This window comes from Pelodiscus sinensis, chromosome 2, assembly GCF_049634645.1.
Source record: "Pelodiscus sinensis isolate JC-2024 chromosome 2, ASM4963464v1, whole genome shotgun sequence".
NCBI lineage: Eukaryota > Metazoa > Chordata > Testudines > Trionychidae > Pelodiscus > Pelodiscus sinensis.
The window spans coordinates 145,133,002-145,146,592 of NC_134712.1; the positions used below are offsets into that span (position 1 = coordinate 145,133,002).

At 40.3% G+C, this 13,591-nt stretch overlaps 1 protein-coding gene across 2 annotated transcripts in view; it reads right to left on the bottom strand.

Annotated features, from left to right (window-relative positions):
* Positions 1 to 13,591, bottom strand: part of AHRR (aryl hydrocarbon receptor repressor) — a 124,244-nt gene that overhangs the window by 92,043 nt on the left and 18,610 nt on the right. Inside the window, exon 3 of one of the 2 annotated variants that reach the window (XM_075921552.1) lies at positions 12,343 to 12,521. In XM_075921552.1, the coding sequence (XP_075777667.1) occupies positions 12,343 to 12,521 (179 nt within the window). Of the gene's footprint in view, positions 1 to 12,342; positions 12,525 to 13,591 lie in introns of both variants that reach the window. The other variant, XM_075921551.1, reaches the window with a different exon arrangement.

Genomic DNA, 13,591 nt, shown 5'->3' on the forward strand with positions numbered 1-13,591 from the left:
TTTGAAAACCACTGCTAAGGCATGTTTTCCAGTTCTTTAATCATTCTAACAGCTCTTCTCTGAAACCTCTCCAATCTATAAACATTTTTCTTGAATTGTGGAGATTATTGAATGTATATATTTTAAATACACTGTCATACTTTAATAATCACCATAATAAACTATTAATGTGGACAAATACAACATGTGTGCCAAAGTTTCAGGTTGGGTTGTTTATTTTAAAGTCATGAGTTTCTCTTTAGTGAGAGAATTTACACATTTACTCAGTTGCAGGAGACACCCCTGGGAAATCCATAATACCGCCAGTCTTTAAAATGTCTGTAGAAGATGTTCTAGGCTAAAAGAAACATTTATTTTAAATAAATATTCAAAGCTACCTGCCAGGTTCTTTTCATTTTCAGACTAATAGCTTTAAGCCTAGTAATGTAGGCTTCCAAACTAAACACACATGCTGGGGCTAAAATTGAAAATACAGGATTCAGATGAAACCAAAAATGACTATTTATAAAATTCAAATGAATTACAATGAATTTAAAAACAGTAAGAAAAAAAACATCTTATTTTGTTTCTTTGAGTGTATAGATCCAAATAGCAGATCTTACCTAACCGTGAATTTTATCTTTCATACCAACAGCAGCATATTTACACAGAATGCAAAGAATCTGTGCAATCCCAAGTCAGGGTTTAGGTGAAAATGATAAAAATGATACAATCTGTTCTTGGCCTTCCTAGGATAGCCTGAGAGCCAGAGGAATCCCCACTGTGGAACCTTGATCATATGAGGAGAGAGGAAACCCCCAGCTTAATAAGCAGCCCTATTGAGAATTGAGGTGGTATTGCAAAGATTAGCCTATCCAAATAGCTAAGACCACAAAGCACAATTCCCTATACAGCACCCCCTTCACTCTACCACCACAAACTCTCATCAGGGAAGCCTAATCTAAAGAACTTGCACCTAAATGAAACAAGTGGCGAAGTGGGAACAGATTAAGTAATTGAGGTACTGGGAATAATGCCAAATGGGGAAAATTCTCTGATTCTTTCCCTTCTCAGAAGACCCCAATCAATGTTCCTTCTAAACTTTTCCATCCATGTGAGCAATAAATGCTGTATGTGCACCAAGGCATGTGTGATTGTACCTCACCAGTAGAAACACAAAACCTAGCTTGGGTGCTCTGCTAATCAGCTGGGCAGCACCTGAATTTCTCCTGAGTGGCCACTCAAGTGCACAGCTTACAGGGAACACAGGGCTCAATCCAATTTCCCATGAAAGACAACCTCAGAAAAGGAATAATACAGTAAGAAAAGAACCTAGATGCCTGTTAAGAAACTTATCAGAGATCACCCCCATTCCAGTAACCATAAGGCAAGCCTTAAGGATGGGCCCTCTGGACAATCTCCCAGAGGTGCCATGGTCAAGGGGGCACTACACAGCAGCACAGAGGTGTGTGCTGCCAATGCAGAGTTGGAAACTACTCCCAGCCTGCAAAGGGAGTACAGTATGTTTGCAGGAGTGGGCGGCGGAAGGTGAGGGGGAGGAAGATTTCTCTACTTCTTCCCAGTGCAGGAACATGGGCAAGAGGCGAGCAGAGACACGCAGATACTTCTCCCTCTCAATGTTCCTCCATGCCCCCTGAAGGGCTGTGAGGGGGGAGCAAAGCACAACAGCAAGCACTCCAGGCATGCAGGTCCCTTTCGCCTTTCTTTATGCAACCCAAGTGGGGAGTGACTTGGGTGCAAGGAGCCCTGATGTCTCTTCTCGCTGCCTCCCAGCCCCATAAGGGCTTTCGGAGGAGCAGCATTGGAGGGGGGAAGCCAACAGCAATGCCAGAACCTTAAGCTTCTTCTCTACAGGAGCACAGAGAATTCTGGGAGCTTGCAGACCTCAGTATAAAGAGTGCCATAGTGTCGGTGCCAGGATCTTATATGATAGGTACTTTTGGATTTTAAGCAGGGAAGCCAATAGCAAAATATGTAGAGAAAAATCCTTGCTGGGATAGCACAATCAAAGAGAGCTTCAGAGTCAAGGCTCTATGTATTACTCTCTCTTCTCGCCTTAGAGGGTCACAGACAGGTTAGCCAGCCTTGGTGTGTGATCACATCTCTCTTCTTGTTTCCCTTTTGTGTATTTCTGTTCTGTTTTTTGTCCTGTGTATAAGACAGTGTAAAGAGAAAGCATTCTGCACATCTCTTTGGACTGCTACAAGTTCCCATCTGAACAAAGGCATGAGGACTGATGGGAAGAGGACAACCAGATTTATTACAAGTGGTGTGTCTATACAGCAATTAAAAACCCACAGCTGGCCAGAGACAGCTGATTTGGGTTCACAGGACTTTGGATACAGGGTTATTTAATTGTGACATAGATGTTTTGAGCTCGGGCTGTAGCCTGAGCTCTGTGATCCATCCACCTCACAAGCAGTATAGTTGATCTTAAAACCTAACAAGAGACAATTTTAAAACAACAAAACAGTTTGTTTGTATATCAGTCTTTCCCTAGAATCTAAACATCCTCCTGATGGGGACCCCATTAAATCTAACTATACTCAGACATCTTTCCTTTGCATGCTCCGGCGTCTCCGTTTCAAAATCCTGCCTCTCTCTATTACAGAGTGTACTTGGAGAGAGTATCTATCTCTTTAATCCCCCCCATGCCTGGATTTCCCCTTCCCTTCACAAAGACTGATTGACTTCTTGGAAAACCTGTCAGGCAATCCCAAAAGGGAGTTGCACTCACGAGATCAAACAAATGGCTCTTACATTGTCCTTCAGGTCTTTGCTGAAAAGTGCATATTTGGATCTTCCTTACACTTCTGTATACATTACCTGACAATCCTAACAGCCCCATATATGTATGAATATGTATACAGTAAACATCGCAATACCCAGATAGAGATACAGTGTTCTGAAATTATTACAGGTAATTCCAAATACATCACAGCACCACTACTCTGAAGTAGTTTAATTGATGTTGTGCATGAACTAGAAACCACATCCAAATATTCCCATATTTTGGAGACATTCATCTCAGAAGTCCATGGTAATGAGCATTTATTTATGTTTCAAACAAAAAATAAGCCTCACTCTAAACAACTATAAACTTTGGGAAAGCTTGGACAAAGACCCAGTAAGAACTTTGCAAACAAATTTAATGCATTTATTCCCATACTTAATTCACCATCCTGTGATGTTCTGTGTGAATTCACATGCTGGCATATATCAAATTTTCAGCCTTCCAAGTAAACGCAGGACTAAAGCTGATGAGTGAATAAATGTGACTGGTCAAAATAATATGGTAAGGGTGATTCTTAAAAATTGAACTATTAACTTTTATGTAGATCCTATTAATATTCAGAATATTAAACACAAAAGGAGGCAACAGCGTACCAGTTGAAATGCAGTACAACTGCAAAAGGGCCGAAGTATTACAAGGTATCCCTGCTCCTTCAATATTGCAAAAGAAAAATGATCCATATTAAAGGCTTTAAAGTTTCTCAGCTAAAGCTTCATATTTAGCACCAGTTAGTAAGAATTTCTGTGTATGGGAATACTAATGCCAAAGAACTGAGAGTGATGGAACACTCTCATTTCCTCCCCCCCCCCCAAACAATTTCTAAAGCAGATTCTAGGGGTTAGCAGCAGGGAACTGAAAATCAGTTCTGTAGATTGTTATTGAATCAACCATTGGTTCATTGTGCCACTGCTCCCCTTCTGTAGAATGGGAATCATAATACCATCCTCAGAAGTACTGACAGGCTAAAATTAATGTTTCTAGAAGGCCTTAAGAGACCTAGATTGAAAGGACAAAATACTGTTATTATGTGAAGAATAGTAGGATTACTTTACAGAATTACAAACTACATATATAGGGAATCATTTAACCCACCAACAAAAGAGAGCCAGTTCCGAAGTGGTAAACAATACCATTATAGTGGCAACAACAAACCTACAATATGTTTTTGATACAGGTCACCCAGAATATCTGACCTAAATGAAGTGATAGAAAAATTCAGAAAGGCAGAATACAATTAGCTAACTTGGAATGTAGCCAGGAATTGGTGCTGCAACTCATTAAATAAAGTATTTCAGTGTGCGTAAGTCATAAGGGCCAGGGCTATAAGTATTATCTGAAAAATGGCATCAACCAGCAGCAGCTTAGAGCACTCAAAGCATTGATTCAATGCTGATCCAGAAGTGAGAGGTAAGGTGCTGAATCACATCTTGGTTTCTTCCAACCTAGCACTAGCCAGCCTTGTGTTCCTTTGTGAGAGAGATCTGGTGAAACTGCAGTGATATGGCTGCAAATCAGATAGGAATGTTTCTGAGGAGTTACTGAAAATATTAACTATGTATAGCTTGGGGGGAGAACTATTAATAGGAAAGCTGACAACTGTTGACAGATATTTGAAGAGTGTAAACACTCTAAATATGGAGGAATTATATTGTAATCCAAGGAGATATAAACAGGAATGGTGTGGTAGAGTTAAAAGAAAAAGTTAAATTGAATACCAGGAAAATCTGTGGTGACAGTGATGTCTAAAGTTTGGAATCGCAACTACAACTTTTGCTTGTATAATTTAACGTAACACAGAAGTGTTACTCCAAGTTATTAGCCTTATATGCAATAGGCAATTAACTTGGTGTGGTCATTGGTAAAGGATTAGATGAGCATTTTCACTCTCTTAATTTCTAAATATCTGTGAAATTATTTTCTTTCTTCAAATCAATATGGTGTACTTGCTCCAGGTAACTGGCTACTGAACTTTATAAAAACAGAACACTTGTACTATATATGGCTTTGTATTACATTAGGCACAGTTATTGAAAGGACACCTAGTGGTGACTAAACATGTCTGCATACAAGCTTTTGTAGCTGTCGAAGAGAAGTCATGCAGAAGTTGTCAAATTGTTACAGCTTGAACTTCAGTGTTGTATATAAATTGTTATATTACTGATAAACTCCAGCTATGGCATGTAATTTTAAATGTACATTTTTTAAAAATTAAAAGACAGGCCTGTGTATGTACAGTAAAAGATTCTCTGTTATCTGGCACTTAATTAACCAGAAAAGTCAATTAACTGGCATTTCTGAAATCTCCCAATACAAATCTTCAGTCTAGTAACTGGGATTGGTACGCTACCCAGCACGTTAGGCAATTGTACATTCTGCACTCTATTTTTATGCGAAAAAGGTAGAAGACAAGTAAGCAAGTTGACAGAGCTCTATAAAATCATGACTGGTATGGGAAAAGTGAATAAGGAAACGTTATTTACTTATTCCCACTATATAAGAACTGGGGGTCACCAAATGAAATTAATAAGCAGCAGGTTTAAAAACAAACAAAAGGAAGTTTTTCTTCACTCAACACACAGTCAGTCTCTAGAACTCCTTGCCAGAGGATGTGGTGAAGGCTAGAACTTTAACAGGGTTCAAAAAAAGAGCTAGATAGATTCATGGAGGTTAGATTCATCAATGACTATTAGCCAGGATGGGTAGGAATGGTGTCCTAGCCTCTGTTTCTCTGGAGATGGGTGACAGGGAAGGGATCATGTGAGGATTACATGTTGTGTTCCCTCCCTCTGGGCCTCTGGTATTGGCCACTAGTGGCAAACAGTATACTGGGCTGGAAGGACCATTGGTCTGACTGTTCTTATGGCTGTTCTTATGATATCAGAGATTAATTCAAGAAAATAGCTTCCAGGATCTGATATAGAGTCATTAAAGTTTCAGCCCAATCTCTTTCACCTTCTACCTCTACAGTGATAATTGATGTTGATAAGGATGATTGTAGGGCACTGCAAGATCCTGAAATGCCTTCTGAATCATCAAAAGAGAAACTATGTTCACTATAGTTTTAGTGTTAAGTTTATTTTTTAGTGATCTGGGTGTACACCATGTGTTGCCCACAGTAATATGTAGTGTCATAAGATAACCAACTGCATAGAAAACTCAACCTATGTGAAAGCGGCGAGGAGTCCTGTGGCACCTTATAGACTAACTGAAGTGTTGAAGCATAAGCTTTCGTGGGCAAAGACCCACTTCGTCAGATGCAACCTATGTGCTAACCCTACGTGCTTCAAGAAACCAATCATTCTGGAGTGCCACACACTACTGCTAGTGGATTGGAAAGTACCTGTATACTATTTTATACTTCATTCATTTTATTGTATTCTAATTCTTTAAAAATTGTTATTCCATTGGTAAAGCATAACTGAGTTAACCAGAATAGTTGATTAATAGGCACCTCCCCCACCATTTCCCCAACATGCCGGATAACAGCTTTTACTGTAGTAGATTACAGTGCTTTCTGCAGTCTAGTTTTAACATCACATGTCTATCCTGCTGTGATTGTAAGAATATTGCTCAGTAACAGAACTCAGTGGGATTCTCAGCTAAATTTTATTTACCTTCATCCTTTCACATTCACCTTTATTCACTTTCTCCACTGATCTATCTGAAACAATTTATCTTCTTTAAAATCATTCCCTCCTTTAAATGCAAATACATGATTGTTATACCCAAGCGATACACATTTAATTCCTATACTTTTTTTCCCCCTCCCACCTGTCCTTTAGTCATTTATATGCCTTTATTCCAATTCCCTCCGGCTGCACTAACATGCTGCCAATATGGAGGTGCTCATAACAGACCGCAGTATTCCAGATGCAGTCACACTGATTTTACAGAGAAAGGGACTATCACCTTCCTGTTCTGTGACATGATCCCTCTCTGCACACAGGCCAAGAACTACATTTAGCTTTTGTTCATTCCTGTTTTCCAGGTTCTTCCTCCCCCCTCTGCTTCCCCCGCCCCCCAAACAGCACATCATTGTTTTACATTAAATATTCCCACATGAATTAGCTTGCACTTCTAGGTTGATTTTCCAAGTTTATTTTTATTAGGCCATATTTCTAACATCACCGTGTCCTGTAGCATTGTGTCTCAGTCCGTTTTCATTACTTGTGTCCTCAATGGTGCTTGAAACACCTCCCCATTTAGGAACAGCCTTTAATTTAAATAATTAAAAAATAGAACAATTATGATTTATCTTTCCCTTTGGCCTAAACTATGTCAACTGATGGCCTGAACGTTGTGAATTTTTGCTATTGTTCTGTTTATTTGAAGGTGGGAAGTGAGATTTTGTTACTAAACATTTTACTTAAAAAAAAATCAAATTCTGATTTATTTCCACAGACATCAGCAGACTATTAAGAACTGGAATCTAATACAATGCTAAACCTAAGTAGCAGCTATTGTTCTTATGCAAAGATCAGTATCTCAGGCCTTCATCAACCATACTGCAACCAGTTGCTCTTTCCCCTATTCCAGTCTTCAGAGTCTCAATCCCGCTACCAAAAGAGGTAATTAAGTATCTCTCTTTACCTGCCAGACCCTAATATAGGTCACAAAGTGTGGCAAAGACATTGTATGACAGGCACAAAAAACTTATTCATGCAGACAGCTGAAAGTGATGGCGATTTCTTCCTTTTGGATACACAACTATTTCTGCTACCACAATTGCGTTGTACTCTATTACTGGTGTAAATGAGTTTTCATAATAACAAAAGTGAGTAGACACCAAATCTACATGGAATGCAGGTAACTTTTGATGGCCCTTGTATGTGAGATCTTCTTTGTCTCAAGGAACGTTTTAGAGGCATTTAATGGAAACCACCTTGGCTTTTTATCCACCCACCATGCTGGGACGAAAGAAAGGCTACATACTGGTGGTATTCACAGATCCCCATTATGGTTTCAGGCAGGAGGGTGTTGGAGACAGCAGAAGAACGAGTAGGGCAGATCTTGTCCACTGTGGGTTCAAGTGACAGGAAGGTAAAGCCAGTAGTCATGGAGAAAGAGGACAAAAGTGCTTGAGTGGGTTCAAAAAGAGAAAAGGGCACTCTGGAAACTGGGGTGCGAGGGGCAATTGGCTGCTAATAAACTGAAGAAGGAAGATGTTGCTTTTAGGATAAGAGTGACAGCTACACCTCTGGTTTCAATCTGGAACATAGTGTCTGATGCCATGTCCCTGAAGTTTGGCCCGGCCCCTCCGCAGCTTGCCATTTCTTGTAAACACACACAGCCTTCTCTTTTATAAAAAAAAATATATTAAGTCTTTATTATATATAATAAAGGTATGAGAAAGGATAGGAAAAATACCCAGGTTTCTTTTTTCGCATGTCACCTTTCAAAAATGGCTAATAAAAAAAAATATCTAGAAAGTGCATTTAGATTTGCCCTCCAATCTAGAGTGTGTTTTTATAACTGGCTCTTTAGTGTTTCAATTACAGATTGTAATTGCACTGGTCCTTCTTTTCCAGCCATTCCACCATTTCCTGAAAGGCGGCAGGGGCTCCAGCAAGCTCTATGCTGATTTGTGGGAGTGGCACAAAGCCAAGTGTTTAGAATGAGCAGGCAGCCTGCAAGCAGGAGCAGGGTGCAACTGATTGTGGAAACAATAGTCTCAATGGAGTGAGGATTTGGGGAAACCTTTCAACCTGGGAACAGCCCCAACAGAAGCTTTTGCTTGCTCTACCCTCACCCACATCCCTCCTACAGCCACTTGTACTTCTGTGCTTTCAGTTCATGCTCTTGGAGATCTGGTGTTTAGGCTGAGAGAAGAGTCTGGAGAAATTGTTGTTACTCTGTCATGGACTGACCACTCTCGCCTTCATTTTCAAGCTGGAGGATTCCTAACCTGATGAGGCAGAGGGCTTGTTTTGACAACCATTTCTCTGAGACTGACAAAACCAATGGACCTTCTGTGCAGTCATGAGGGCAAATGTTCATCGAATCGAGTCCTCTATCAATAGATAGACAGGACTATAGAATAACCATTGCTTCTTCACTAGCTACACAGTGGCCCATACATGTCCTCTCCATCAGCTTTGCCCATACAGGTCACTATGCTTCACTGATGACCTGCAACAGACAACATGAGAACAAAGATAACAAGAGCCATGATGGCATCAGTTTTGTGCTAAGTTTGACCGACAGCAACACAGAGATACCATGACTCTACAGGAGGCAAAGAGGTTTCTTCACCACCCCCACAACCCAGTGTTCCCTATAAGCTGTGCACTTGTACTGCTGCTCAGGAGAGATTCCGATGCCACCCAGATGATTAGCAGAATGCCCACCGCTAGATTTTTGTTTATTACTGGTGCACATTCACACATTCCTTGGTTCACATAAAATTATTCCACACATGGATGGAAATGATTAGAGGGAACATTGCACAGCACTTGCAAGGCCTTGCCCAGGCAGCACAATCCAGAGTAGCTGAAAGCTTAATGAATCCATGCTGCCTCCTCTCAGCTAGAGTCAAATTTTTCACTGCATGACAAATCTGCATGTTATTTTGCCAAGAAAACCACTCCAATTTGAACTGAGCTGTCTACTGCCATGAAACAGAGCAACGTCTCAAAGGGACAATCAAGTAAACTGTTCTGCTTGGTTTTCCATCAGCATTGTTCACTGCGATTTTGCAGGTGCTATAGCAGCTACAACCTGTGAGATGGATCAAGTTCCAACCTGTGAGATGGATCTTTGTCCTTCTAAACTGCTGAAGATCACCAAGAGAAGTATTGGGTTCAGAGCTAGCAAAGCCAGTCAGTATTTTCCAGATGGGGGACGGGGGAGGAGGAGGAAAGCATGTTAGTTCTCAGCTGTTGAGAGTCCACACTTGGTACAGATACACACAAAAAAGGCAGTCCCTGCTTGGTTTAGCTGCTCTGACGGTGGGCAAAGGAGAAGTGACATTCCTGCGTCTTTTAGATCGATCATCAACCTTTGGTACAGTTAGTCATGAGGTTTTGTCAGCCCCCACCTGCAGTCCCTAAAAGGGGTCAGTGGACCTGCTGAAATAGGTCCCTTCTGATCTTTGCCACGTATGCAATTTGCAAGTGACAGCCAAGTCTATATTTCCATCCTAGCGGGGTGGGGGGCTGGTGGAGGGAGAGAAGAAGGAAGGAAGAAAATAACAGCATAATATCTATACTGAACTTGGGGCAGGGAACGGGACCATCTGCCTGTAACTCAATTTGGATAATACCATGATAATATTAGTGGGTTAAGATAAGCATCTGGTGGAACTGGCACAGATTTTATCAGTGTCCCACATGGAGGGAGTTCAATTGCCATTTATAACAGATGTGCATGGTCTACACCTTTTATTAGAGCCTGGATACTCCATTGCCACCATGGTCAAGGGCACTTTACTTCACTTGTGCAAGGTGATATTGGTGTGGTCATCTCTTCAGTGTGGACCTCAACACACTGATATGAATCTTTGTCATCTCATAATTAGCCCGATGTAAGGGCATTCTCTACGGGACAACACGTTGAGACTACCCAGAAACTGATGCTTTGTAGCCTCTTACAGCCCAATTATTAAGCTGAGTTTCATGCATGGAACACATTAGACCAGTGCCTTGGGATCTGCACTGGATTCCTACAGTTTTGGGGATGGAATTCAAGGTGTTGGTGCTAATCCATGAAATCCTAATTGGCTAGGGATCCAGTTATCTGAAAGACTGCTTCTCTCTCCTTCATATGTGACACTTAAGAAAAGCTGTCACATATTAGGTAATATACTTTTGCAAGTCTTTAACTGCAAATGCTCCTTGCCTGTTGAATTTAATAGATTTCCTTTTATACCCACAAAAGTTATCCCCAAAGAGCTTTGTCAACATTATACATACAATACTTCTCTGGTTAATAAGGTTGTGCTATTAATATTAACTCTTAGGTCTGTGGCATCCTGACTTTGCAGATCAGGCAACACACAGATACAAAGCAACTAAAACCCTATTAAGGAGTGCTATTTCCCTTCCCGATTTCCAAAACTACTTTTATCTAAATGATATTTCCTGGTTTTCCAACCACCAGGAATAAAATAATGACCAAGATCATCCCTTTGTGCTGGAAACCTGCCAGAAAGGATCATGGGAGAGCAAATCTGCACAAAGATTCCCTCCACATCAGACCATTTACGGTGCAAGGTTTGCCTTGCCCTCAAATCTGGCAGAGCCATGCAGAGGTCTCGTAATACTTCACTGACTCTGAAACCTCTACCTTCCTGCCCTGAAACACCTGTGGAGGAAGCTCTGTGGAAAACATGAGATGGTTTGGTGCCATAATACCTTCTGAGGTTTCTCTGAAGGAAGGGGAGAGGGAAGGTATGCATCTGCTAATCACCACACCTAATCCACCTGCTCCTTCTCCTGGCCCAGCCACTCTCCATGCCATCCCCATTTGCAGACACCATGATCCCACAGAGAAGACTCTGCTAAGAGAAGATGCCAAAGATTCCCCCTTTATACGTAAGGTTGGAGTACGGGATGATGATCGGGGCTATTATAGATCTTTCATGACCATCAATGCCTGACATAATCAGCCATGATTTCAATAGAAGTGGTATTAACTTGGTATTTCTCAGGCACCTTAGAGTCCCAGAAAAAGATCTGCCAGAATATAAAATTAAAATCAGCTAGGAATAGAAAGAAATTAGGGTGAAAGAGAAGCAGTTGTCTACTGGTATGTAATAGGGAACTCGAAGATTCAGCTGAAAATAATTAATCCAGCACCCACTGGTGTCCACTTCTTAGTTTGTTCATCATTGACTTACTGTAAGCAGTAGAAGAGAATTTGATGAATAGCAGGCAACAGAGGAACATTCTCTTAAAATTAAGAAATAAAGTAACATTTCTTGGCAAGCCAACATTGTTATATTCCAACCTCTATAGGTAATATTTTCTGATGGTGAAGTACCCAAACACTTCATTAACGGAAGAAACTAGAACTGTCGGCAAATTTGGAAGAATTCTTATTATCGACATCCACACGTACACATTTGGTTTTGATTATACAGTGTGCCAGACAACTACAGAAATAAAGTGTAGCCCATTATGGCTTTAGTCAACACAGGAGATTTCAGATTTCAGTTCTGAAAGAAAGTGATCCCTTTAGCCCTTCATCCAGGTCTATTTCCCATTGTGCACTCATTAAATGCAGATAATGTCACCATACAGGTGTGGCTTAACTAGTACAACATACTTAAAAGGTTATTATCACCTTGAAATCTAGTCAGTTGAAAAAACAAAGTAGTTTCAGCTATTGAATGTGCCTCTGAGTCTCCCTGCCAATTTTTTGTGGTTTTACAACTGCATTCCTATTTTCTAAAATACATCTTTAGCCCATCATTGTGTGAAAAACCTATAACAGACGGAACTGATTATACTCCAAGTGGTGTCCTATGCACAAAGCAAAGAAGTGGAAAAATGTTTAAGTTAACACTATCCATTTAACCTCCCTGATACATCTGAGATTAAGAGACTTACCTTGAAAGAAGCTTTTGACTCGGAGATAGCTGACACTAAGACGCAAGACAGAAAGTTTGTCCAACTTAGATATTATGTCAGGTGGGAAAGGAAGGAGGCTGGCCAGATGATCTAATTCAGCATTCAGACGGTCTCTATGCCTCTTTGAAGGATTAGACTTTTCATTCCCAATGGCAGGCCTTCTGTGGTGGGAATAAATATTGTTAATCATCCATCACACCTGTATACAGGGAGACTGATATATTATTTGCTATTAGTTAATTACAGAAACATCTAAACTGTCTTTTAGGTTAAAGAATCCATAAAATTATTTAAAATGTAGCCATTCTTCATTTGCCTTCCCCATTATACTAAACGTATTTACTGAAACAGAGAAGAAAGGCTTTTAGTTTAACAAAATTATGCAGTCATCAACGGTGTAAGATTTTCCTCTCTCATGATCTCAGGTGACAAAAGGATTGTAGTATGTTCTCCTACAGCATAAAACATAGAATGGATCAATTACCTTTGCAATTACAAAACACATTAAATACTTACATTCTCTTTTAAGATTTTTATACCATTCTTGACATTTCCTGGTGCACTCACATTCATTTTCCTAACAAAAATGAAGGATTTCCTACCCCCTAATGTCTTCATTATTTGGGATGCAGATCCCAGGTAACCCACATTCCCTCCACATAGGGCTGGAAACATGCATAATCCACTTTGCTATAAACAACACTTTTCACTTCTGCAAATGTATTACAATAAATATGTTATCATTAGAAAATAATGCAGCCTCTGCATACACTCCCTTGACAGATTGGAAGGCTAAACAGCCTGCATCAAGAAGGTGAATGTAGGGGGATTGATCAAGCAAATAGGAGGACTAAATTCAGAGGAAAGTCTAAGCAAACCCAAGAAGCCTACACTGAGTCAAATCCCTTCACTGAATATGTTATACCAATTTAGATTATCACAGGGCCAAATTTAGAGGTAATGTGTAAGTACATTCCCCTTAAATATATGTAGTGCTACCTATATCAATTCTGCCAATGGGCAAGGCAGTCTCAGTAATTAAACAAAATGCTACAGTTTGTACACACATTTATTTAGTGAACCAAAATCTGCTCTTGGACATATATAAGCAGATGCCATTGAACTTCCACCTGTGAATGCAGAATTTGGGCCACTTTCTGTTTTTTGCTTGTTTTAAAGCTAGTGACAAACCCATGATCCCAACCATTATAAAATGCCTTCCCAAGAG